Source organism: Pungitius pungitius, chromosome 6, assembly GCF_949316345.1.
Source record: "Pungitius pungitius chromosome 6, fPunPun2.1, whole genome shotgun sequence".
NCBI classification, from domain to species: Eukaryota; Metazoa; Chordata; class Actinopteri; order Perciformes; family Gasterosteidae; genus Pungitius; species Pungitius pungitius.
The window spans coordinates 18321821-18347108 of NC_084905.1; the positions used below are offsets into that span (position 1 = coordinate 18321821).

At 42.9% G+C, this 25288-nt stretch overlaps 2 protein-coding genes across 3 annotated transcripts in view; one reads left to right on the forward strand and one right to left on the reverse strand.

Moving 5' to 3' along the window:
* On the forward strand, positions 1-16391 carry appl2 (adaptor protein, phosphotyrosine interaction, PH domain and leucine zipper containing 2). The gene is made up of 21 exons (XM_037450837.2): positions 1-140; positions 1789-1887; positions 2638-2697; positions 3297-3368; positions 4311-4398; positions 4682-4723; positions 4811-4869; positions 8259-8405; positions 8854-8936; positions 9144-9296; positions 10383-10571; positions 10669-10711; positions 10875-10931; positions 11695-11789; positions 12523-12678; positions 12908-12960; positions 13052-13226; positions 13848-13884; positions 13996-14151; positions 14460-14507; positions 14807-16391. Exons 1-21 carry the CDS (start codon positions 84-86, stop codon positions 14933-14935), a joined length of 1998 nt encoding a protein of 665 aa, XP_037306734.1. The 5' UTR covers positions 1-83; the 3' UTR covers positions 14936-16391.
* Positions 13981-25288, reverse strand: part of tubgcp6 (tubulin gamma complex component 6) — a 24537-nt gene continuing 13229 nt past the window's right edge. The window contains exons 18-26 of one of the 2 annotated variants that reach the window (XM_037450836.2): positions 24628-24768; positions 22685-22853; positions 21794-21935; positions 20539-20733; positions 19775-19907; positions 18930-19143; positions 17474-17667; positions 16960-17083; positions 13981-14117 (exon numbers count right to left, since the gene is read on the reverse strand). In XM_037450836.2, the coding sequence (XP_037306733.2) occupies positions 16992-17083; positions 17474-17667; positions 18930-19143; positions 19775-19907; positions 20539-20733; positions 21794-21935; positions 22685-22853; positions 24628-24768 (1280 nt within the window). In that variant the 3' untranslated portion in view covers positions 13981-14117; positions 16960-16991. Of the gene's footprint in view, positions 14118-16710; positions 17084-17473; positions 17668-18929; positions 19144-19774; positions 19908-20538; positions 20734-21793; positions 21936-22684; positions 22854-24627; positions 24769-25288 lie in introns of those variants that run through there. The other variant, XM_037450835.2, reaches the window with a different exon arrangement.

Below are 25288 nucleotides of genomic sequence, written 5' to 3' on the forward strand. Positions count from 1 at the left end.
CACTCGCGCAGAGGCTTCTGGGAAACCGAGTCATCGCTCTTAATCATTCATGCTCCCATTCCTCCTCGTCCACCTCTAACAAGATGCCCGCCGTTCATCACAAACTGCTCCTGGAGGACGCTTTGCAGGACAGTCCTCAGGTAGGGCTGTGTGTGTGTGTGCGCGCGCGTGTCCTTTATCACGTTTGAGGACACAAGCTGTCGCCCAGTGAGACGTTACTAGCGCTAAAGTTAGCCTGTTAGCTCCCGTTGAAGGCTGTTTACACTGGTCGCTGACAGCCCCCGATAGCAACGTCGTTGATGGGCAGTGACACCGCACCCGGAGCTACCCTGTGATTATTTTAGCAACGTTATAGTATACACCGCTAATCACAGTTAATGGCGTTCGTGTGTCCCGGTGTTTTGTGCTTAAAAAAAAGCCTTCGCCCACCCCAGGGCTAGCTCCTCTTTGACATGCTGGCGTAACGTATACGTTGAGACTCCCATCAACATGGAAGCCGTCACGCGCACAGATACCTCATCCAGAATAACTACCCTGCAACAACCTGAGTTATCCTTCAATGTCGTGGCAAGTTACGTCTTGGGCCCGGAACCCGTCCCGGAGACGGACTGGGCCCTTAATGGGAATGTGGGAGGGGGGGGTTCCATTATCGGACAGCGGCTGTGGTGAATCCCTGATGAACGTTTCAGGCTCAGAGGTCTGCAGGTGCAGTTTGGTTCCTGAAAGTTGCCTGCAGAGAAGTGACGCAGGGCCTCGTGCACGTTTGACAGCATTTACTACTGTGCATCCTCTAATGTAGGCTGCAAGTTGGATGCAACCCATTTTCTCTGCTTTTAGTCGCATCACTCCCTTCCTGGCTGACTCGTTAATTGTTCTGCTTAAGTGCACTGCATGCTAGAGGGTCAGTTGTGTTTTTTTTTATGAAGCTCCTGCTAACAGGGAATAGGGGCTGGAGCCTAGATTCAGTAAAAATGTAAACACAGCCGAGGTCGAAAGATCTTTTTATTTTATTTTTGGTGTGAAATTGCATTTGCTCTCTCTCTTGCTGACGGGTGTGTTCCGCTCTGCTGCAGCTGCACCTGTTAATGAAATGAAAAATACACCCAGACCGGATTTTCTCATTTTTCCCAGTCCGCCTGCAGTAAACTCATTATACTCATTCTCTTAAGTTTCACTTCCAATGTGCAGCTACCCCCATTTCTATCTCTCATTGACTTAATCATTGGTTCTTATGAATATCTTTAATGAATTACATGTTCCCACTAAGCCTCAAATGTGTAGTGCCTATCTCAGTCTTGTCCAATTAGCATGCAGGAATTAACATTTTCAGATGTCAAAAATTTGTGATAAAATACATTTTGATGTGATTTGTCAAAACAAAAGCTTAAGCTTACTTTCATAATAATCTGTTGCTCCAACACTAATGCATACCTCAATATGATTAGCAGTTATTGATGCTTATTTACAGGTTTGATTTATTTGCTGATTATACTCCTGACTATTCAGCAACATGAACACCACTTAACTTTTGCATGTATTTGCACACAGAACGATCCCTTTGCATTTTTGCCTCCCATGACTTGACGTTGGAATCTGTTCCCATTAACATTAGGAAATACTGCAGCCAGTAAAACCTGTTTTAATGTTCACCTTTTGTTGGCCACGAATGAAACTTGAGAGACTGTGTGATCCTGTCCTTTCACAAGTTAATTCGGCTATCGTCTCATCACTTCATCCCGGGGGTGTCATATTCATGCTAAGCGTGTACGGCTGTTTTTTCTCCCACAGACTCGCTCCCTGCTCAGCGTGTTTGAGGAGGATGCCGGGATGCTTACAGACTACACCAACCAGCTGCTGCAGTCGATGCAGCGTGTGTTCGGAGCTCAGGTACTAAGCGCCACCACAGACTCTGCTCCCTTACCTGTGTGTGTGGCTCTGTTGAACAGATGTCTTCCTATTTTGGTCACAAAAATCACAAAACATTTGTTTTGGCCCAAAGAATTCATATGCGAGTCATGCCAAAGTCTCACAAATGCTTCATGGAAGAAAATGATGAATTTTTGGTCAGGCATGGTTGACGTAAACCGCAATCGACGGCGGGCGCATGCAACCACTGTGCGTTAATTCTAGTTTTACACCTGAACAAGAGAGTCATAACTGTGGAAGAGGATTCGGGATCAAACGTTTGCATTAGTGAATGACAGGAGAGGATTGATTTTTGAACAGACAAATGCCAAACCAGGATATTATATTTGTTAACCTCTCAAATGAAAACCCAATAATGATTTATGCACTGAAGGTTATTGAAGAACAAGTAGAGGACCTTCCGATTTGCGACTGCTATGGAAGTTCTTTAGGTACACTGTGCTGTTTAAAACCACCTCTCTGCACATTTCACTCAGGAAGGCTTTCAGAAAAGTGGGGTGAAACTCACCTTTGTGCTGTCAGGGTGTAGAAAGGTTTGTCTTTGCTGTTCTTTGTCCTCAGGAGAATATGCTTAAATGTTGCAGCCACACTAGAGCTTCATTTTCCTCCTGAAAAGCCACACAACCTGTGAAACATGACGCCAGGCCTTTCAAATCACGCGTAATCCTTTCTGTTCCCTTTCTCTTTTTGCCCTTTATCTGTCCCCTGCAGAGTGAGATGGGATTGGCCACGGAGCAGCTCTCCAAGCAACTTCTGGATTATGAGAAGAAAGTATGTGCACTGTGGTTTTGGGACATGTCCCTTTTCTTTAGTCATCTTGATTTTCCTACTGCATTACCTCCTACAGTTATATGTATGACAGGTGCCATGTTTTATCGTTTTTATTCCCTCCGTCTTATGTGTGAGTTTGCATGTGTCTCCCAGACCTTGTATTTGCATGCGTGTCTTAATGAAATCTCTGTGCGTGAAATAACTGAAATTAAAGCTCCTCTCTGTGGGCAATTTATCATGGGGGACCCGTTTTATGCAGCCAACGAGAGCTGGAATAGAATAGCTGCTGAAGTCAACAGAGCAGGTCTATTAAATCATGCTAAATGAAAGACATGTGCATCAGTCGACTTTGTGAATTGCAGAATGAATATCGACCCACTAAAAAGGGCAACGACCTGTAATGGATGTACTTTAAGCTCCTTTAAACAAGATGCTATTAGAAGATTTGGCCCTGTTCTATGAAAGGAACTTGCCGGAAATCATGTCCCAGCAGGCTATTTTGTTCTTCACTTCTTGGCACCTAGTATAGGCTCGATCTATGCAACATTATGCAGATCCATCAGGGTTTAAACTTCTCCCTCCCTTCTACTTCAAACTAGAACTTTGCCCTCGGAAAAGGTGACGAAGAAGTGATATGCACGCTGCAGGACTTTGCCAAAACTGTAGGGGAGGTGAGTTTGCAGTTCTCTTGTTTTTAGACGTGTAAATGCACGCGTGTGTCTTGCAGCACAAAAAAGGGATGATAGGGATGGTTCTTTATCGTGTACCACCTGTGCTCCACTGGTGTTCTGGTGAAAATGACCTCAACGGAAAGACCTGACCCTTTTAACCTCGCTGTAAGACAAGAACTGATTGTATACAGCTGCTAAAGCAAAGCGGTGAGGTGGATATGATCCCTATCACACTGAATGAATGGCTGCAAGGAGGCGGGGCTGGATGAGTGAATGGATAGATGAATGAGGGTTGTGTAAGGCTGCGTTGTATAGACAAAACAGATGGGCCCTTCAATGTAACACTTGACTGTCAAGTCAACACTCAAAAAGATTTAGGATGCACCAATCCACACACATACACACACACACCAATCCACACACACACACGCCCGAGGACATTGTTTGCTTGAGGGTGATTGTTTGCTTGACCTTTAGCTCATGACTTTACAGCAGAGAAGTCGTGTCACAATGAGTATTAGGCCGAAGGCGGCACCTGATCCTGTGAACTTTAGCACTTGCTCAATCGTTGAGATAAAGCTGGAGGTCATCATGGTAGATGCTGGAGTCTAGCTCGTTGGTAAGCATGGAGATTTCTAGCAGGATCTGCTGGTGTGTGCTCATGTTTCCATGTCAGAGTAAACAAAAGGTTTTCATTATTTTTGTCCACTAATGTACTGTTTCACAAGATGGGCTTTTTATGATGTAGCCGAGGCTTTGTCTGCAGTTATGAACCTATTTAGCTCAATAAGCTTGCTGGAGGAAAAGTAACTGGCTGCAAATGTTGCTGTCAATATTGAAATAAATCGAAATCCCTCAAGTTTAGCAAGGGTACATCTTTTGTCTCCTTATGCACTGCTTGACATTTTTGTATAATCTCTTTTTTTTTTTTTTTACATCCAGCTGAATTCTCTCCACTCTGAGCTAGCAAACCAGATGGCTGACGGCATGGTTTTCCCCTTGATCCAGTTCAGAGAGAAGGACCTTACTGGTAGGGCCACACTCACACACACACACACACACAGGCAAATATTTTCCTAAAAAAGGTTTGTATCAGCTGCTAGCAAACACAGAGGACTCAGCCAATAAAAGGCGAGGCATCCGAAGGGAGAATGGGAAAACTGGGAGATCTTGAGAATCAATATGTCTGAAGTTAAGTGTCCTGCAGGCATTTGGTCCAAAAGTCAGTTTTAAGCTAACTACCTTTCAGTGAGGGAAGCAAAGGCATTTTCACAGTAAATCTAACAAAACTTTGTATACGTTGAATGTTTCAGAGATAAGCACACTGAAGGAAATATTTGGCATCGCCACCGACGGTAAGTAGAAATCCGAGCCGATTTTGGAAAAGCATCATGTAGCAGTTACTGTCTGATCCTCCATGTTGTTCCTCTACTCTCCTGCAGAGCACGAGGCTGCTATGGTCAAATACAGCCGATTGCCCAAGAAGAAGGAGAATGAGAAGGTAGAGTGAGTGAAAAGCTCCTCAAAAGCTCACACTGAAGTGTGACCCCTGTAATGCAGTGGAATTACTTAGTTGGTATTTTGAGTAAAAATTAGGGCCGGGACTTTAGCGCGTTAATTACGATTAATTAATTACACAAAAAATAACACATTACATTTTTTACGCATTTTTACACTTATTTTTTGCACCGCGGAACGTTTCTCATTGGATGAGTTTCGGAGGACCGATTATACTGGAGCACCAACGAGCGTTCATGACTTCAGACAACAACAAACCACAGTGAACATGAACGAAGAAGCTGACGAGACCGTGTCGGTTGGCCCCGTGAATGGGAAATTTTATTAAAATAAACACACGGATGGAAGCGTCGATAAGAGCATGGTTGTGTGCAAGCTGTGCAACAAGGAATTCACATCGAGCCTCAAGTATCACCTCAACGCAAAACAATTAGCAGCTAGCGTGGACGTTAGCCCGACCCGAGTACAAGGACCCACACCCAACCCACACTGCACCAGATGACTGGTTTAAGGACCAGGGTAACTTAAGTCCACGTCTGAAAAAATAACCAATGTACTTGAAAGTATTGGTCTACTTAAAAAAACCTAGTTTACAGAAGGTCTACTTACCTATAGGCTACCTGAATTTCTGAAAGTACTGTATTTCTAAATATGCTATTTCTACACAATTTTAAATCCTTATCCAACCAGGGTTCACATTAGCATTGAGGGGACAGCATTTCCTCTTTGTTGCTTTAATGTTGCTGTCCATTCACTCCACACTAGCAGCAGCTGCAGCGTTCACCACTACAGTACATTCTCAAACACATGCTGCTTGAATAGTCTATTTTAAATAAGGAATAAAAACACGACAGTTATCATTAAGGTGCAAATGTTTGCAATGAAAGGTCAGATTCCTCCCATCCTCACCGCCCTTGTCAGTAACTTCATAAAACTCATTTAAATTATTATACGCCGCCTCTTTGTTACACATTACATTTTTTTTTGATGACGCATGCGCGGTGCGACGCTGGAGGCTGGTGTTGCCAGATTGGGTGTTTTTTCCGCTACTTATTAAAGCGCGTTTACGGTGTGTTTTCTATAGAAATCTGGCAACCTATTTGAACAACGTTAACCTGAAAGAACGCGCCGTTCATAGACACCAGAATGAACGAGTTCACAGTGACGTTCATCGGGCATTAATACAGTACGTTCAGTTCACGTTCGCCCAAAATATGAACGAGTTCATGAACTATCGTTCAATGAACGCGTTCAGGTACAACACTGGTCACTAATGCCAAATGCCCCAAATTTCTGTACTTTAAACCTTATCTGGGTTCAACCCTCAAGGGACATGGTGGCTCTTCCTAAATCCTTTTTTAGTTTTGGGTAACTGCCATTTATAAAAAATCATAATGGGATATTGCCCCAGAGACGGATTGGTGCATCTTGGAGGATCAACCATGCTATTCATCCTTCCTGCATTGGTAAAGGCACAAGTGAGTTGAATTTGAATGTAACAGAGAATTGGAGGGTGGATGCACTGAAAAGGGAAAACAAATCTACACCCTGTGCCAGACTGTCAGTTTAAGGTTGTCCACAGGATGCCCTGAAGTAGACAAAATGTGATTGTCTTGAAAAAGGCCCTCAGAGGCTGTAATAAGTTTCATGTCAGTGTGACCACTGAATGAGACACATCTGCTCATCTTTACTGACTCATCCAGCCTTCTCTCCTGTCAAAAAGGTGGCTACATAGCATGGCTAATAAGTGCTAAAAGCAAAGCAATTAACATCAAATTTAATCAATTCATCATCATTCAAAAGATTCTTCATCATTCTTGACAATGCCATCATAACCAAGTGAACGCACCTTGTGTTTCTGCATAACCCCCAGGGTTCACTTCTCTGAAACAACCAGTGGGGACAATGCCCCCACAACTACCTCCACGGTAGTGCGCTCAAGACTTGGCAGGAGCGGGATTTGAACCCACTGGCGGCGCTTACAGAGGCTTTCGGCTCCTTCTTGCACCCCTACACTACCAGTCCTGGTCACATTTAGGCAACTTTGATTCTCCTATTTAACCTTGAGCATGTGAGCTAAACCTCAAAACTCTTTTTAAATGCTATTTCCACATCTGGGCTTGAACCCACAACCTTCAAGTGCAGTGCAGGGGCTTATGTCAGCAGCTCTTCCGCTGCGCTACTTCACCACACACTAACCAACCTTTTGTTTGTTGTATTTAACCTTGAGATTGCCACTCAAACCTGAAGTAAAGCCAAAGGCTCAAACCCAAGACTGGGCTTGAACCCACAACCTTCAAATGCAGTGCAGGCTTGTGGCAGCAGCTCTTCCGCTGCGCTAATTCACCACACACTAACCAACCCCTTTGTTTGTTGTATTTAACCTTGAGATTGCTACTCAAACCTGAAGTAAAGCCAAAGGTTTAAATCCAAGACTGGGCTTGAACCCGCAACCTACAGGGTAAGGACAGTAGCTCCTCAGCTCTTGTGCTGCACTACCTCACCATGCTGAAATTACCTTTTTGTTTCTCGTATTTAACCTTGAGACTGCTACTCAAAACTCTTTCAAAGCAGAAGTGATGTCTGCATGAAGGGGCGTGAACCCAGAACCTCAGACAGCAGGTTGGAGCATGCAGCCCTTCAGTTGTTCCCTTGTGCTATTCAAGCACATGCCTCATTGTGTCCGTTTCTCATATTAGACGATGGGATTGTTTACTAAACCTCAAAACTGTTTCAAAGTTTACAGTTTGAAGCCCTGACTGCAACCAAACCCTCCTTCTGAGAGAGCAGGTTTGAACTGAGGATCCTCCACACTTCAGCCTTCCTGCTATCTCCCTGCACTGTTCCACCACACACCTGTTGATGCTTTTGAATCCAACCTCAATTCTCATAGATTCTCAGGCTGGAATCCACAATACAACACACTTGTCTGCTGGAATTGGTTGAACAAAAATAAAAATCCATGTGAAAAAAATTACTTCTCACTGTTCTCAGGTCAAATATTTATGCAATTAAAATGCGATTAATTTCGATTAATTAATTACATAGCCTCTAATTAATTATATTAATATTTTTAATCGAGTCCCGGCCCTAGTAAAAATAGAACAGAATTAACTGGAGGTTTAAAAATACTTTAACAATGTTGTGCCCTATATTGGCTGCAGAGCAAATATTCCTTTGCTATTAGTTTCTATTGCAATATCTCTTGATTTCTTGCTGAACTTTCAAGATGATGTGACTGAGTTGCTTATTTGTATGTGTAGGCCAATTATTTGCATGTGTATGAGTGTGTGTATACAGAGCTTGATGGTGAGTTCATGCTGGCCCTGTCTGCATGTAATTTGCATGTTTAAATCTCTCCCGTCTGCACAGCTGAAGTCCGATTTGGTGAAGGAGGTGGCGTACACTAGAAGGAAGCAGCACCAGGCCTCTCTGCAGTATTACTGCGCCCTCAACGCCCTGCAGTATCGCAAGAGAGTAGCGATGCTGGAACCCATGCTCGGCTACACACAGGCACAGGTACTTCGCAGTCGTTGACCTGCAAACTAGATTGCGCGCCATTACCATGCCAGTATACAAATTCCCTATTCAAAAACCAGAGGCAATTTTCTCAGGGGAACTGCATTGGTTTTCAAATGGCATTTGTTTGCATGCAAAATGTCAAATCATGGCAAACTGTGAATTAAACGCTTGTGAGAAAGCATCTATTATTAGAGAACCGCTTTTTGAAACTAGTCTCCAAGTGGAAATGCTAAACCGCCTCCGTTACTAGCTTCTCAAATGTGAGGTTTTGATGCTTGATGATTTTTGCGTATTTATATCTATTCTTCCATTGTACAGATGATTAATTGAGAAAAGAAACGTCAACCAATAATGAAAATGATCACTAGTTGACGCCGTGGATGGTGTAAAGTTTAATTGAAACAAGTACAAGCTTAATTGCTCATTATCACCTCAAACTTCTCAGATCAGCTTCTTCAAGAAAGGCATCGAGCTGATGTCAAAGAAGATGGACAACTGTCTGTCCTCTGTGTCTGACATGACTCAAAGGTGAAGACTGTCATTAACATTTGTGTGATAAACCACAGCGTTTGTATTAATATTCCATAGTTTAAATTTGCCTTTTCAGGCATCTGACTGTGATTTTATAGAATAGTTTTACTTTTTTAAGGATATTTAGCATTCATATGGAATTGTAATGCAAGAAAAAGTTCTGATGGACTTGTCTGTTTTTTCATACCTGTTTTCCTTGTCTAGTATCCAGGCGCAGCTCGACATCGAGGCCGAAGCCATGCGCGGGTCCCAGAGGGAGTTTCTGTCCGTGGAGGACACTGTCTACATGCCAGACAAGGACATCGAGCCCGTCAATCGCACACTCATCCAGAAGGCTGGCTACCTCAACATCAGGAAGTAAGATTCACCCCCCCCCCATCGTAAACGCTTCCTGTTGACGTAGCCTTCCTTCCTAGACTATAGGTTGAGGGATTTTTGCTTTTCTGGCAAAGGTTTCTGAAAGTACGCACGCACACCGTAAACAATCCGTCTGTCACAGCAGACAAGGTGGGTCAGGCAACATGTTGACAGTGTGCGCTGTCAGCTTGTAGCAGAGTGGATGTATGAGAAGGGAAACCTCCTTAATGGCTTCGGGGAGGGGGTTGGAGAGAGAGGGGGGGGGTGTAGATCTGCTGCGTAGCCTGCAATGTGATTTAGTGAAATGTCAGAGCTGTCAAACTCTGTCTCTTGCTCATATATATTCAAAGTCTCTGACAAATGTCTGCGACACCAGAGAAAAAGGTTTCCACAGAATGCCACTCTGTTTAATGACACACACACACACACACACACACACACACCGCCAGCTGCCTCAAACGCTCCAAATGAGATCCAGTGAACATTTGTTATTTCCGCTGGCTCCTCAGTGTTAAGGTGCCTCAGTCACCCACGGCAGTGCGAGACATTTATTTCGATATTAATCATAGGAAATTCACCCAGGAATGTTTTTCAACCCGGACGTGGAAGCGGACGGCGTACAGGTGAGCCGTTTAAATGAGTCATACACGTGTCACTTTGTGAGTCAAAGTCGCATTATATTGTAGTTCTTGACTTTATGTGCAGAGACCTGGGTCTCAGGTTATTTTTGAAATGTAATACAACATCTTAACAAGCATGTCATGGTTTAACGAGGACTGTTCTACAACATGAAAGAATTTAATTTCAGTTCATAATCTATATTACACATTTGATTGCTCCTATTAAATCTTTGATGGTTTATTTTTGTCATAATAAAGTGGGACATTAAGACACTAAGGGAAAGCTTCTTGTATGTCTTCATTTAAAACTCTGACGTAAGAAAAGGAATCTCCATCACATCCTTAGAATTCTTACTCAATATGTCGCCCACTTCACCCTTTAAACTTCCCATCGTGCCACTATTTTTCACATTATTTTCCCCAAAGTGCTGACTTTTTTATTTGACTTGTTCTGTCCTTTCCCCAGTAAAACCGGGCTGGTGACCACAGCGTGGGACCGACTGTATTTCTTCACGCAGGGGGGGAACCTCATGTGTCAGCCGCGGGGGGCGGTGGCGGGGGGCATGGTGCTGGACCTGGACAACAGCTCCGTCATGGCTGTGGAGTGTGAAGACAGACGCTACTGTTTTCAAATAACCTCCCCCTCAGGCAAAACGTACGTGCACTCTTTGAACACACGCGACCATGAGAAAAATGCACACTGCATTGGATGCATTTTATTTAATTATCTCCATTGCCATCGATGCCTCCAGATCAATGATTCTACAAGCTGAGGGCAAAAGGGAATATGAAGAAGTAAGTGCGAAAGAGGCCTCGTTGTTTTCCATCTTCATCCCAATAAGATCTGCTGGTCAGAAAATGTCATGTGGTTTTCATATTGGGTCTGCGGCCTGTCCCATCTGAGCTGGAGGAAGTCCTGACGGGGCTCTCTCTTTTGTCTCCTTTGTTTCCTTCGCAGTGGATTTGTACTGTGAACAACATCTCCAGACAGATCTACCTGACTGACAACCCAGAGGTAACGCACACTACATCGCATTGCTATAGCACACACACAGACACACACACACGGATGAAGTAAATAATCCAAATATCTAAGAATCAGACTTTGAAAAATGTGATCTTTGTTGTTAAAGTTAAACTAAATTGTTTCAATTTTGTTGTTTTACCCTTTCAGATTAGAACAATTCATTTTAAATTAATAAAAAAGAACAAACATAATTATAAAAATAATTATTTATTATAAATTAAACCTATACAGCTAATTCTAAATAAACCAATAGATGAATCTGAATTTTTCAGAAATCTAGATACAGTAATATTGTTATTAGAGAAATTAGTTATTTGAGTTTTATCAGAGTAACAGGGTCCCTTTAATTTGCTCAGGCTTTAATAATAACGTACAATATGCCGAACTTGTCTGGGAAAGAGACATCAAGGGTAATGGGGTAGTCCCAGTGCTGGGACGTGCACTCAGCCTTTTTCTGATGTGTCTCACAGCTGTTGCCTCGAAAGCTTTTCTTTTTCAATCCCAGAGTCTTGAACGTTTGCAGGAGGATTTGCTCTTTGAAAATGTGTATTCTTGAGAAACCGACTATCACACACAAAAGTATGGAAACACTCCTGAAATTGGTCTTCCCCAAAAGCTGGGTATTAAGTAAAGTGCATCAAACGGCAAACGGACAAAGCTTCCCAACACAGTTTATTTAGTTTATCTAGTGGTTCTTTAAAAGTGACTCTCTGCCCACATCCTCTTCGGTGTTTCTCCTTGTGGTCGACAGGCCGTGGCCATCCGACTGAACCAGAGCGCCATCCAGGCCGTCACCCCCATCACCAGCTTTGAGAAGAGACCCGAGGGCTCGCCCAACCCCGACAGGTGAGGCGCGCGCTCATCACGTTGGTAAAGAAATGCCTTCATGGTGGCAGACCTAGTCATTGTGAAAACTGAGGACTAAGCTGCACAGTGCCTTTTTTTGATCTGTGCACACCACAGCTTCCTCCGGGTACAAACTGATTCTCAATATAAATTGATAAACGGCTCGAGAAGGACGGAAGGAAAAATAAAATTGCGAGCTATGATTACGGAGGCTGATAATTACTGAACTGAAAAGGCGAATGGCTTTTTTTCATTTTTTTTTTTCACTAAATCTAACAGTGTGCGGTAAGTGGTCGCTTGACTGCTCACTAAAAGGTTTCTTCGAACAAGGATTGCACATTTCTATCTTGGCATCTGAACACAAGCATTAGAGGCGGGTCTGTGCGCCGTGCAGAAAAGCTCCTTACATAAGTGTTCGCTTTGTTCTTTCAGGCACAGGAGGAAAAAATGTGCGGCGGAAAGCCTCGTTTAAGCATTACGTTTGTCCACTTTCGTGTCGAGAGTGCTGCACACGTTAGCACGTCCGGCTAATTACCCGGCATTCGTGGTGATTAGGATAGAAAAAATCAAGATAACACATCAACTGTGTCTACCGAGTAGCGCTCAATAGCATACTGTATGTAGCAGGCTAACTTGCTTGGAACATTAGCAAGTAAGTTCTAAATATACTAATCTGTCCATTCTCTATGTACACTGAAATGTTCCTCCTGCCCATACGGTCTCATCCCTGAAGAGCGAAGCCGGGAGGTGTATACGTTACCAGCAGCGGTACCCAGAAGACGGGGGCCGCTCCGGAACCAGAAGACCTGATAGCCCCAGGGACGCCCATTCAGTTTGACATCATGCTGCCGGCCTCGGAGTTCCAGGACCAGAACAGGGCCGGGGGCAGGTGAGGGGATAATAACTCGGACCGGAGCTGTGTGTGTGTGTGTGTGTGTGTGTGTTAGAGACAGACGGGAACGAGTAGTGCTGGTGGTTGACGATGTCGATGTCCTGAAAGTCGACCTCATGGTGGTTATTCTATTATTTCCAGGAAGCCAAATGCTTCTTGATGGCTCAATGCAGCAGTTTAATTGTTGTTGTTTTTGTTGCCGTTGTGTGTTCTCCCTTCCTGGCAGACGCACAAATCCGTTTGGGGAAACGGACGATGATTGTTCAACGGAAACTGACGGTAACTTTTGTATTTGTTGACCTTCTAGCTGAGAGTTCTGCTTAAGCTCGTTGTTTGTGTTCCAGGCGTTCATGCCCGTGTGTTTCCGCAGACTCCCTCCTGCAGCAAGTTTTCGCCGTGCGCTTCCAAGGCTCGATGGCGGTGCGCTGCGGCAACAATCAGGAGGTGATCTACGAGGCCATGAGGCAGGTGTTGGCTGCCCGAGCCATCCACAACATCTTCAGGACCACCGAGTCCCACCTCATGGTCACCAGCAGTAGCCTCAGGTGAAAAAATGTTTACATGAACACCACCTGTGAGAAGACAACTGAGTGGACCTCAGCATTCAGACATATTGTTCTTTAGTTCTTATCTGCCTTGAATGCTGACGGTGAATGTCAGTTAATTAACATCTCCCGAGGGTTTGAAGACCAAATACGTTGGGTCACATCGAAAGAGCAGTTTTTGTTTTCTCAGCAAGAAAATGGTCCTCATACTACTCAACTATTTTCCTGTAATTTATCTTCCCAATTGTTTTAACCTAGACTCTCATTGTTTCTGCTACTAGGAATTAACGCTATTTTATTCAAATCTGTCTTAATAATTGAATAAACAAAACTATTTACACCTTGATCAGATATTTAGTCCTGAAAACCCTCCTACACCGACAATACAACAGGGAAAAATTATCTTTAATGTCATCTAGCTAAAACCTATTTACAGTATTAGTTTATCCAACCTTTTTTAATTGTATATTTGCACAAGAAGTGGTATTGTGAAAGCATGACCTGTTGTATAAGCGGCCATCAGAACCAAAAAAAAACCCTGAAAAATCGTGAGTCAAGGCTTAATCACTGCTGGGATTTTGAAATTCTTTGAATACTTTTTAAATGATTTCTTCACAATAGGTTGATCGACCCTCAGACTCAAGTTACAAGGATAAGTGTGAGTACGACAGAACTTCTGTTTCGTGAAGACGTTTAGTCGTCTCCTCTGTCTCTGTCTCTGTCTGTCTCTCCTGCTACATTTAAAATAATGCATCTTTATTCCTCTCAGTTCCAGCTCGGCGACGTGTGCCAGTTTGCCGCCCACCAAGAGAACGGGAGGCTGATGGGGTTCGTGGTGGAGGGCAGGGACTGGAGTGACGGAGAGGAGGGGGGCGAGCCTTCGTTCAGCGCCTTTGTTTTTGAGAGCAACACAGAGGGCGAAAAGGTTGAGACAGAGACATTTCTAATTTCTTAAGAACTGGGTAATTCTTCATATTAGAAGTCACAGCATACAAATTTATTACAATAGTCAGTATAATTTATTATAATCTAGTATGTTATAACTGTTGCAGTATGTAAACAATGTGTTCATTGTCTTAATACGGCTTAATAAAGTAGTTCAGTTGTGTTGTTTTAACAATCAATGTACAGTAAATGTAAGTTCAAGTATTTTAGGATGGCAAAGAGGTTTTAAAATAAACTTCAGGATGCCTGCATATTTATTAACTTTTACCCTTTTGCTTATATTCACAGATCTGTTACACCATAAACTTGGCAAAGGACATTACAGAAGCCAAGAAGGTATCATCACCATGGAAACATAGAAAACCTGTTGCAGGACAAAGGATAATACACTTAAACAAATTAATTATCTGGTGGAAAAAATTACATTTCGCAATTATTTCAATCAAACATTTGTTTTTGTAAACATACTTTGTCTATTTTTTAACCCTAATTAGCTGAATGAGAGAAATGTTAAATCTACACACATTAATGGGGATGAATATAAACCTACTGTAGCCTCGACCACATGAAGGGGATGTAGGTAGATTCAAAATGTATTGTCATAACAAAAAAATATATACATTTTATTTTGAAAGGACCCAGAGGCCCTGGCCCAGCTGATGAAGAACATGCCTCTGACCAATGATGGTAAATTCCTGCTGCTGGAGCCTGAGACCGGCGACACGAGCAACGGAGCAGAAGAAGACCTGGAGTCTGAAGCCTGAACCCATTTAGGACCAAAAATCAAAAGACCAGGACTCAGGTCCACCATCTCCTCCGGGGGGGGGAGGGGAAGGCTTCTTCTGGCTGGACATCGTGACTCGTTCTAACAGCCACAGTAGAGAGTGTAGTTCACTTACCCTGTGTTACTAGATCTCCAGTCGTCCCATCCAACGTGTGCTCCATTAGTTTTGCTTTTCGAGGGGCGGACTGTAGCGTGGGTCTTAGGTTTTGGTTTTTAGTGGGTGGTGCTTCCATCCGAAGGGACCCTTTTACAGGTACGGATTATATATCATTGCCATTTAACAGAAGGCGGGGACTCATTTGTTCAGTTTCTGGGTTTACATAGTTGAGAGTTTCTTCTCTTACTTTGTTTTACAGATTAACTTGATTGAAACACTCATTATTTACAGTTTCCTTTTGTACAAAAACATTATTGCAATTCCAAGGTGATCTGTTTGATAACAGCGCAGTACTTAAGACATAAGACTATGGATCTTAGACTCTATAAAATAAAAATGAAGGACACTAGTTAAAGTAATCACAGATCCTTTTAGCATTGCTATTGTTACTCTGGGTCCTTTTAGCATTAAAATAACCTTTTTGCACTCATGCCACTTTCAGGTTGCACACACGAGGCATCTTGACATGCTCCGACATTCCCATTAAACTGAATTGATGTCATTGACCAGTACAAAACGTCCTAGATGGTCTGTATGCAACGTCTTGAGTGTCCTTGAGCAGCCCAAACGATCTTTGGTGACATTAGAACGTTGTGCTGCGTTTCTTGGACTCTTATGTAAATACGAACTGTTTGAGTGTCTCGGATGTGCTGTTTAATCAGAGTTGGCTTCATTAAGAGCTTTCAGAGTCCACATGCTCGGACTGGTGCGGTGCATGATTAAATGATGCTGTGTGCTCTCTCTCTCTCTCTGTCTGTCCCTCTGAATAATATTTTAAACAAGAAAAGGTTTTTTTAAATCAGTGAAATGTTAACGCGTGTAGGCCGTCCCTGGGGGGGGGGGGCTTCATTATGCACTCATTGAGAAGCAACTGGCCCGATGCTTCTACATATGAATAATAAACAGAGGGGGAAGCGACTGGTCCGTGAAAGCCTGCCTTTCCTCGTGTTTTTGTACTCTAATTCAGACGCGGTCAAAGCCACCAACTTTACTTTTTCTACTCTACACCAGAGCTCTTTGTAAAATGATTAAACAAGGAAGGATTTTAAATCAAGGACCCCTCAAATTAGCTATGATTTTTGACTGCTTGTGATGCGCTTTCTGGTGTAAAGTTGAACAGATACATTTATTCAGTCGTCTTAACTCTACCAGACCTTAAACATGTGTTTCTCTAAATGAACTGTGGCTTAAAGCGTAGGCAGTTAACCATTTCTTTCGTTTTGCCTGTTTTACGTGTGCATTGGCTCTTGGGACTATAAAGAAAATGTTGTCCATCCAATAGTCTTAGACCCTCCTTTCTCAGGTGCTGGTTGAAATGCCTTCGATCACACCAGTAATGGAACGACAGCGGTGCAAATAATCAAGCTCAGTTTGATGGCTGAGCTGCTGAGAAGGGATTACCCAACTCTAAGGAACTGAATCCTCTTACTGTGGCTTGCTGCAGCTCATTACACAAACTGAAGCTGTGCTGGTGAAGAAAATAAATGTCATTGCTCCTGGAAAGACCTCATTTTCTTCCCTCCCCTTTTTTTGCAGCAAAATCTATGCTAACATGCACTCTTTAATACATGTTTTTCTCTACATAAAGAACTTCAATAGAAAATAGAGCATTTATTTAGAAAGCATTTTCTTTTGTATTTACATAGAATTGCCCCTTAAAGTATAGTAAGACTACAGTAAGTAGGCATCAGCTGCACATTAATGCATTAAATGCATGCCCTAATATAAAGCACAGGTGGGTTTTTTAAATACACTGTGGTACTCAGCTGAACTGAATGTATTGTACACATGTATGTATGATTATCTATACACGTGGAAAGCATCGGATTAGTATTGAACAGGTATACCTGTATCGTGTCAAGTGCTACAAGTACACGGCTCAGGAGTCTTTGTAGTAGTTGTTGAAGTTGATGCGGAGAAGGAAATCTTCTAGATGAGGCTGATAGCCTCTGTTCACCAGCTTGGTCACCACTGAGGAAAGAGATACAATTAGTTTAATCATTGATATAGAAACATCCTATAGCATTAAAAATGTACTATTAAGTTCAGACAACTGCAGCAAATAAAACTACTAAAACCTGGGCTTAATGAAATATATATATAATTATATATGCACACACACACAAGTCTATATATGTGGTTCAGATTTAAGAAATGCTCGTCTTCACATGACTTAAATGATTAAATTCCTTTCATTTTAACATGAACGAGTGACAATATTGAAACGAGGCTTTCTAGGCTCTTTGTTGTCGATATTGCAGTTAATTCGCAATACTTTAGACGCATCGCGTGGCTCATCGTTTTAAAAACAGCGGACGCAAATCACTCGATAGCAAAATACAAAGAGATTTTTGTTGTTACCTTTGAAGAGGAAGTGAGAGTAATACTTGAAGGTGTTGTACGACTGCTGCATGGCAACGAAGCTGGGGTGCACTGCCTCCCCCTGGTGGCTGCCCCAGGGCTGTGCGATCAACTGGGCCCGAAACTTGAGGATCAGGCTGAAGATGCTGTGGATGATGTTCATGACCGGAGCCGCCTTCTCTGTCAGCAAACCCCTGGGGAGGCAAGAGAGTGCAAAGTTTATGAAACACGACAAGGAACTTTGGAATGACTTTTCAGGCTGACACAGAAAAGGTCTGATACGAACAACCTCTCTTAATGAGATTGAATCATTCATTGGGTTCAAAAGTTAGCCCCACATCAGGCTGGAATTTTAATTAACTTTGAGGTTGAATTAATATGATATGAAATTACTGCTGGAGAAATATCCACTTCATTTCGCTGCGCCTGTACAGAGCCTGAAGTTCTTTCGCTCTCTTGAATTTTACTGAATTTTGTCAAGTTGCCCCTTGAAATATTCATGGTTATAACTAGACTTCTTCCGTCCATATTAAACTTTCCAAAACACCTTTAACTAAACATACCTGCAGCCATGAGTTGACTTATTCAGTAGATCAATAAGAAAACAAAATTAAAAAATACCAGGCTTTTTGATGACAAAATGGCAAATTCAATATAAAACTACAAAAAGTTTCACCTTTAAGAGCTAGAAACTTCTTCTTTGAATATTTTCCCTTCGAAAGTTACTTAAAATAATGAATCAATTATTTGTTGCCAATCGGCTTGTGATTATTAAACTTTATTTTAATAAAGCATCTGAAGCTGTGCCTGAATGAGCTGATAACCAGACCACTCAACAAGGTTAAATCAATATTAATGATTTGTTGAAACCAGACCGATATTTGAGAGGAGAACACGTAAAACCTTTCATTTTGACGACTACGGTTATACTACATGTAAACAAATTAGTCACAGATGGTGATAGATTCTATTTCATGCAGGCAGCAACATCAGCGCATTCTAGAAAGGGAATAAATTCAAATGCAAAATAATTTTGCTAAAAAGGGAAAGTGTGCAGAGTTAAGAACTTCCTTCAAAATGTGGCAAATGGTTTTTCTTTTTAAATCAACGGTGTGTCCTCAGGTGATGCGTTTTGGGTGCATTCAGCGTGTACTAATTGTGTATGGTTTATGCATGCAGTCTTAGAGCACACACAGATAACCTTGTAAACACTCTCGTGGGGTGCAGAGGCTAAAAGCTGATTAAATTGAACACTGAAAGCTCTGATCGCTCACAGTGTTGCAAAGTTTTAAATGCACCGCACTCAAGGGGAGATAAGGACATTTGGTCTCAGTCCAAAAACGTCTACTCCGATCCAATATATTAAAGTAAAATATCATACATCAACTTCCTTGTAAAGAGCGATGACAGCAAGCAAGCCTTACATTGACAAAAGATGTGCAGTTCCAGCACTCACCTGAAGATGGCTCTGTTGAGGTAGTCTGCGTGCGTGCGGTGGATGGCGTCCAGGTCGCTGGCGGAGGCCAGCTTGGCCGTGAACTCGCTCCAGGACACTTGCAGGATCTGGTTGGCGATGTAGCCCTGTATCACCTTGACGAAATGCTGCATCTCGTGCCTGTACAGCTGCAGCTGGTGAAACTGCACCGAGCGACCTGCTCCTTTCACCAGCGCTGAGGTTGAAACAAAGGCGGTCACGCGTCACGCGTCAGCGGACTAAAAATAACCCGCCGCTGGCTGCAGGCATTAAAGTGTGGAGATCTGCGGCTTTTCTGTATCACGTCGCAACAAAACCTGCGTCAGATATCCACGCTCACTTTGGGCAGATGGGTCGTTTTACAATAATTGATTGTAAAGCGTGTTAACGGCACACAGGCAGACTTTGGTTCATTGTATACAGCATACATCTGTAGTCATGCTAGTCTTGCTAATAGTCAAACAATGCATTCTGCAGTCCCCCTAATCGATCACATTTCCTCCTGATGATCAGTAAAAATGATTGTTGTAGTCTGGCAGTGGTTCACATCCGTCTAATATCTTAATACTCTGTTATTTTCCCTCCAGGATATCCATCTAAGTAGTCTGTGCACAGGCTTCCACAGATCAATACCATCCAGCCCACTGAAGCACACCTTTTTACAACAGTCCCCCCCCCCCCTGCTATGAGACGAGCTTTGTATAAATAAAACATGAAGGAATTTCACTATTTATCTCGCTGCATATTTTATAAACAGTTGAAGCGGAGCAGGAATAATCTTCAGGGGTCTCAGAGGTAAAGTGGAGGCTCAGCTTGCACCTTCTCACCTGTTCTCTTGAGGTGGAACCAGACTTCACGAAGGCTCCACACCATGTGTTTGAGCTGTAGCAGGAACGAGAACAGACGGTTGTACTTGTTCATGCAGCTGTCCGTGATGATGATGTTCAACGGCCAGTCCACCTGGGAGATGACACAAAGGAAACGAGGTGGGGGGGGGGGGGGGGGGGGACGGTGCAAAGGTGTGAGAGTGTGAAGGAAAAGGAAGGAAAAGCGAAGGGGAGAAAAGAAAAACAGGTAAAAGGGAGAGTGAGGAATGAGGCGATGAGAAAGGTGTGAGAGCAGGGATGTTGATAAAGGAGGTGAGAGGATTGGTGGGGGAGACAAGAGCGGTGAGAGGGAGGGAGGGGGGGGGGGTGAAAGAGGAATGAAGAAAAGATGTATAGGGAGAGAAGGAGTGGAGCAAAAAGAAATGAGACATACGAAAGAAAGGTAAGCAAAGAGGAGATTAAAAATGTAAAAGATGGAGATCCAGTAGGACGGGTAACAGGCGGGTTGGGGGTGGGGGGGGGGGGGGGTCGAGGACAACGCAGAGACAAGAGCAAAGGACAATACATGCGGCATTAGTCACCGTGCATGTCATCCAGAAGACTCAACCCCAATCAATCCACGTGCTTCAACCATTTAAAGTGATAAGCTCATTTTCCACACCCAGGGCAGTTTGTCAAAACATGACATTCAAGCTGCCACTCGCCCCGCCCCCCCCCCAGAGACAAACTCCGTCACTCGGTCCATTAAAACACCAGCGGCTCACCCTGTAGCGCAGCTCCAGGCAGTTGAGGGAGTCGGGGGCGTGTGGGTGGAAGGTCTCCGGCAGGAAGCGCAGGGCGAAGGTGAAGTTGGCAGCTAAGGGGATGTCCCCGTGTAAGCTGTACTGCAGGGCCTTACTGAGGATGGAGTTCAGGACCAGGGGGGTCAGCAGCTCGCCGGGAGTCTGACCGCTGCCCAGCTGGGTGGAGGAGACATTTGACAAATGAAGACACCAAAAACGTGCCACCGGAGGGCCCAGGAGTCGGCAGGTTTTCGTCCCGGAAAACAAAGCGCTGCGTGTGGCAGATTGGGACGATTAGCTCGCTTTCCGGCCGGAGGTGTGCTAATCAGCGAGATCAGCTGGAGTGGTGTGTGGCTGGAACAAAAACCTTCCGTCTCATGGGCCCTCAAGAGACAAATGTACACGAATGTTTCCGCAGAACAGCAGCAGCGACTTGTTAGCGAAGTGTCAGGAAGCTTTGGGCTTATCACAAGTAGCATTGTGTGCTGCAAAACAGGCAATCGCCAATATGACCGAATTAAATTGTGAAAACAAAGCGGCGATGCAAACAGTACTGATGAACCCAGATTACCTGAATCTACAGCTCATTGTTTACTTGTACATCCCACAACTTTTCTATTTTTGAGTCACTCTCACAGCTCAATCGCTACAAAAAATAAGAAAATAGATATTTCCCTCAGGAGCTGGTAGAATAGTAATAGTTAATAACTTTAACATTGGAAACCCAAAATATTATGTCTCTCTGTACCGGCTGAATGCATCAATGTTTGCTTAACCATTTTACTGTATCCCACGAAAAAGTGACATGTCGATATTGTATTCACAACGAAGTAAACTAAATATTCACATGTTTCCCACCGAGTTGATATGATGAACGTCTCGGCAAACCGTGCAGCACCATCGTCAATCATTTAGAGTTGCATTTCTAGCCACCTGATGAATGTACCTTATTAACATCCATAAAGAAATGTTTATAAGAAGCAGACTTCAAAATGATCAGTTTGGGTTTTAAATAACGGCTAACTATGGTTATTATTCAGCCTTGTGGTTTATGAATTCAATTTTAGTCTCAAATTAGTTTGGTTTACATGTCGAGGCTGAAAGCAGATTATACTAAAAACGTGCAGTGCTGCTCAAGGACATTTGCCCTTGTTCCAAAATGACCTCCGATGTCTTTTTCTAAAGAAATTATTTTCTGCACAAAAGAAGACAGCTGACACTTTCAAAAGAGCTTCACCTTTTCAAAGAGCAGATCGCTGAGGGACTGTGCGAACTCGCCGTCCTCCATCAGCAGGAAGTGGCGCAGTGCCTCAAAGTGTCTCTCCACCCCCAACTCCACAAAGAAATAGTCCACCACGGCCTTGTTCACCAAAGACACACTGGGGATGGAAGGTGGGGGAGAGAATGACCAAGATAAGAAAAGAGCCATTTTGACTGAAGAATCAGCACTGAAAATTATGCTGACTTGCATTTCTGATACAGTTTGTGAGGATGATAGACATCTGCTCTGGAGAAAGCTCCGGGAATATACCGACCAGCGTTTCACTTTTCAGATGACTTCCTCCATCCCCACTGCTATGAATTATTTCAAAGCAGTTCACATTTATATAACAGTGGGATTCACAGGAGACTCTCTTTAACTGAGGAGTCAGCAGAGAAGATACAAAAATAGAGCTGAAACTTCACAGTGTCATCTAAGCACAGGATAAAAATGCGTTAATAAAAGTTTAATGCTATTATTCCAAAGCCCCCCCCCCCACCCCCCCCTGTGCAGAAAGGGATGAGAAAGACATTTCTTTACACACAATGGCTAACCTGCATAGTGTGCAGAAACACTGAATGGACTGACAAGTTGTTCTGGATCTCTGATTCAAACAGAAAAAGAAGGCAACAGGAATCGTAATCATTCCTCCGCTGCAGCATTCGCAATGAACTGCAGCTCAAGTGGAGGAACAATGAGGAGATCAACACCTCCGATTTACTAAAACACAGGATTTCAGTCCATCGCAGACTCTGGAAACTCTTACTTAAAAACAACACGTTATAAAAAAGCTCCCACACACACACACACACAAACAGAAAGAGACCCCCCCCCACCCCCCTCTCAGTCTCTCAGTCCGACACTCACTGCGTGATGAGCGGGGTCGTCACGGCCTGTTTTATCAGAACCGGGAGGGAAACCATCTCGCTGAGCTGGACAGGCGTGGTGTCCGTGGCTCTGCGGAGCGTCGGGTCCACAGGGAGCCCCCAGGGGCCCCGGGTCACCTGCTTCAGCAGCTGACACTCGGGGGACGAAGCTGTGCCAGAGGGAGACGGCGGGAATAAATAACCTCCCTCACAACAGCAGAAAGCTGTTAAATAGTGTGAAAGACAGAATGTACAGTGACAGCCAAAGAGAAACAAAATAACTTTTTCCAAACGTGGGGGATGCAAAGTAATGTTTAAATATTTCAACGCTCAAGTTTAGTAGGATCAAACATCTGATTCGGGGCTTTTTACTTATTTTTGAAAATGCTATGAACAGAAATATATTCTCTCCAAAGTCCCTGTCAAACTAAGGGTTTTACCCTTTAAGATGCATCTCTGAGACAATCTCAATATTACAAAAAGATATTTTACAGTGATTTTACTGCAGCGTCATTCCATTAAACAGCACTACATTCTACTTTGCGCAGGTTATTTTTTCCCCACACCCTAAATAATTAGGGCTCCCGACTCTGAACAGTAGAAGACGCATTTGGCTGACAGACTTCATGGAGACCCTGAAAGCGGGAGTGAAAAAATAGCATCATGACGCACAGGGTGAAAAAAGACGAGCCTTGATGCATGTCACCCAAACGTAAACCAGACTCTGTGCCCAAATGAAAGATCACTGCTTTTCATACCACCCCGCTCCTGTGCAATGGAGGAAATGTTAAACAGCCCCGGGAATTGCATCGTTCCTCAACATAAAATAGGGCCGTTTTTTTAATTGATGAAGTAAGCTCCGCTGCTTTATGGTCTATCATTTCTCAACAATTTCACATCATGTTTTGCTCTATTTAACACAAGATGTTTTAGAAACATCAATGACTTCAACAAGCCGCACAAGTCACCTTCACCATCTAGATATGCTAAGATTGTTAAATATAGGCTGTGAGCACTAAATCAGGGAGACCATTTAATTGTCTTACTGTAAATGAGGTTACAACCCATTTTTTTAAACAAATGAATTGATTAATCTTTGTTTTAGTTGTTCAGACTAGATGTAATTTCAGTCCCCAAGAAAATGCGACTGTGCATATTTATTGTACTGGGAAAAATAATAAAAGTGAATTAATGCTACTCAATTCATAAGCTAAATAATTTACCTCTGTTCATGTGATTTATGATTGGAATCCACTATCTACTTTATTTTGGTTATGCTGTGAAAATAGCCCCTGTAAAATGTTGAAATAGGGCTTTAAGTGGAGGCCTCTGCTACTGAGATGGTATTATTAAAATATCTATATACAGGGTTCAGAAGAAGGATCTGTATCCAACATTTAAGAACATTCTGCTTTTTATAGACATAGTTGACAAATAGCTACCCCATCGCTCTCACTCATCTGTGTTGTAATCTGAGTTTTTCTGTGCTTTTTTTGCTGAGCTGGCAACGTGTGAATTTTAGTGCATGCGAGTCCCTAGCTGAGAGCCCTCTGCATGGTCCTCGCAGCACGCGGGCATCTAGTTCCCCCTTTAGGTAGAAACTGTGAGCACTTTCTCTTTTGTGTGCACAGTTCACTCCATTAGCATCGGTGCACGCAAGCGACCCGCTCGGCCTTCTTCCTGTTGAGAGCTGCTTAAAAGCACAAGATATACTCTCTGTATAGAACACCGTTAGAGGTAATCAAAACCAATCACAAAATCTAAAAAAAAAAGCTCTCTGGAAATTAAAAAGCTTTGATTTTGCTTGACCATAGTTTGATTTGTGATACTATTGGCCATAATAACGTAGCAGTTTATTCTCTTAATTTAATCCCTATCTTTGTTTCTTCTTTGTCTAATGTGGAGAAGCATTTATTTTTGGCCAGTTATATGTGGTTAACTAACCCATTAGGTTGTAGCAGTCCTCGTATTGTTCCACCTCATACTGAGCACATAAAGCCAGGAGGTATTCCTGCTCAGACCGTTCTCCAGAGGACGACCCGAAGCCTGCTGCCCAGGAACCCATGACATCACCCAGCTGATCTCCTGAAGAAAGATGTAAAACAATTGCTATAATATAGAACACAGTTAAATCCATTGTGTGAGTGTGTATATACAGTAAATATATATATATATATTTAAAATGCTGAATCTGACTTTGACGTTGTGATTTTCTAGGGGTATTAAATCCATATCTTTTGGAACTGCTTAAAACCTACTGCAAATATTCTTTGTATCCCTCCTGACAACTTGGAAAATATTAATCTAAATCATTTAAAAGTAGCCAGGAAATGAATCAGTCTTCAGATCAGAGCTGCAACCTTTAAAACATTGCATAATAGAGAGAAAGAATGAATTTGGTTAATGTCAAGGAGAATTCCACAACTGGAATAAGTATATATGATGAATTCAATGAGTATAGTCACATCTTCAATCATGTATTTATTTATTATCTATTTGTTTTTAATTGTATTATTGATTTGATGAATTGTCAAGATCCTCACCTCTATTGTTGCCAGTTGCTCTGTTAAGTCAACTTTATTGATTTGCAAAAACATTGGCGTCA

Coding starts and splice junctions, on each gene's coding strand:
- appl2 (XM_037450837.2), top strand. CDS start 84: ATGCCCGCCGTTCATCACAAACTGCTCCTGGAGGACGCTTTGCAGGAC. Junction 9,297..10,382: donor GGCTACCTCAACATCAGGAA/GTAAGATTCACC, acceptor TCCTTTCCCCAG/TAAAACCGGGCTGGTGACCA. Junction 13,227..13,847: donor GTCACCAGCAGTAGCCTCAG/GTGAAAAAATGT, acceptor TCTTCACAATAG/GTTGATCGACCCTCAGACTC.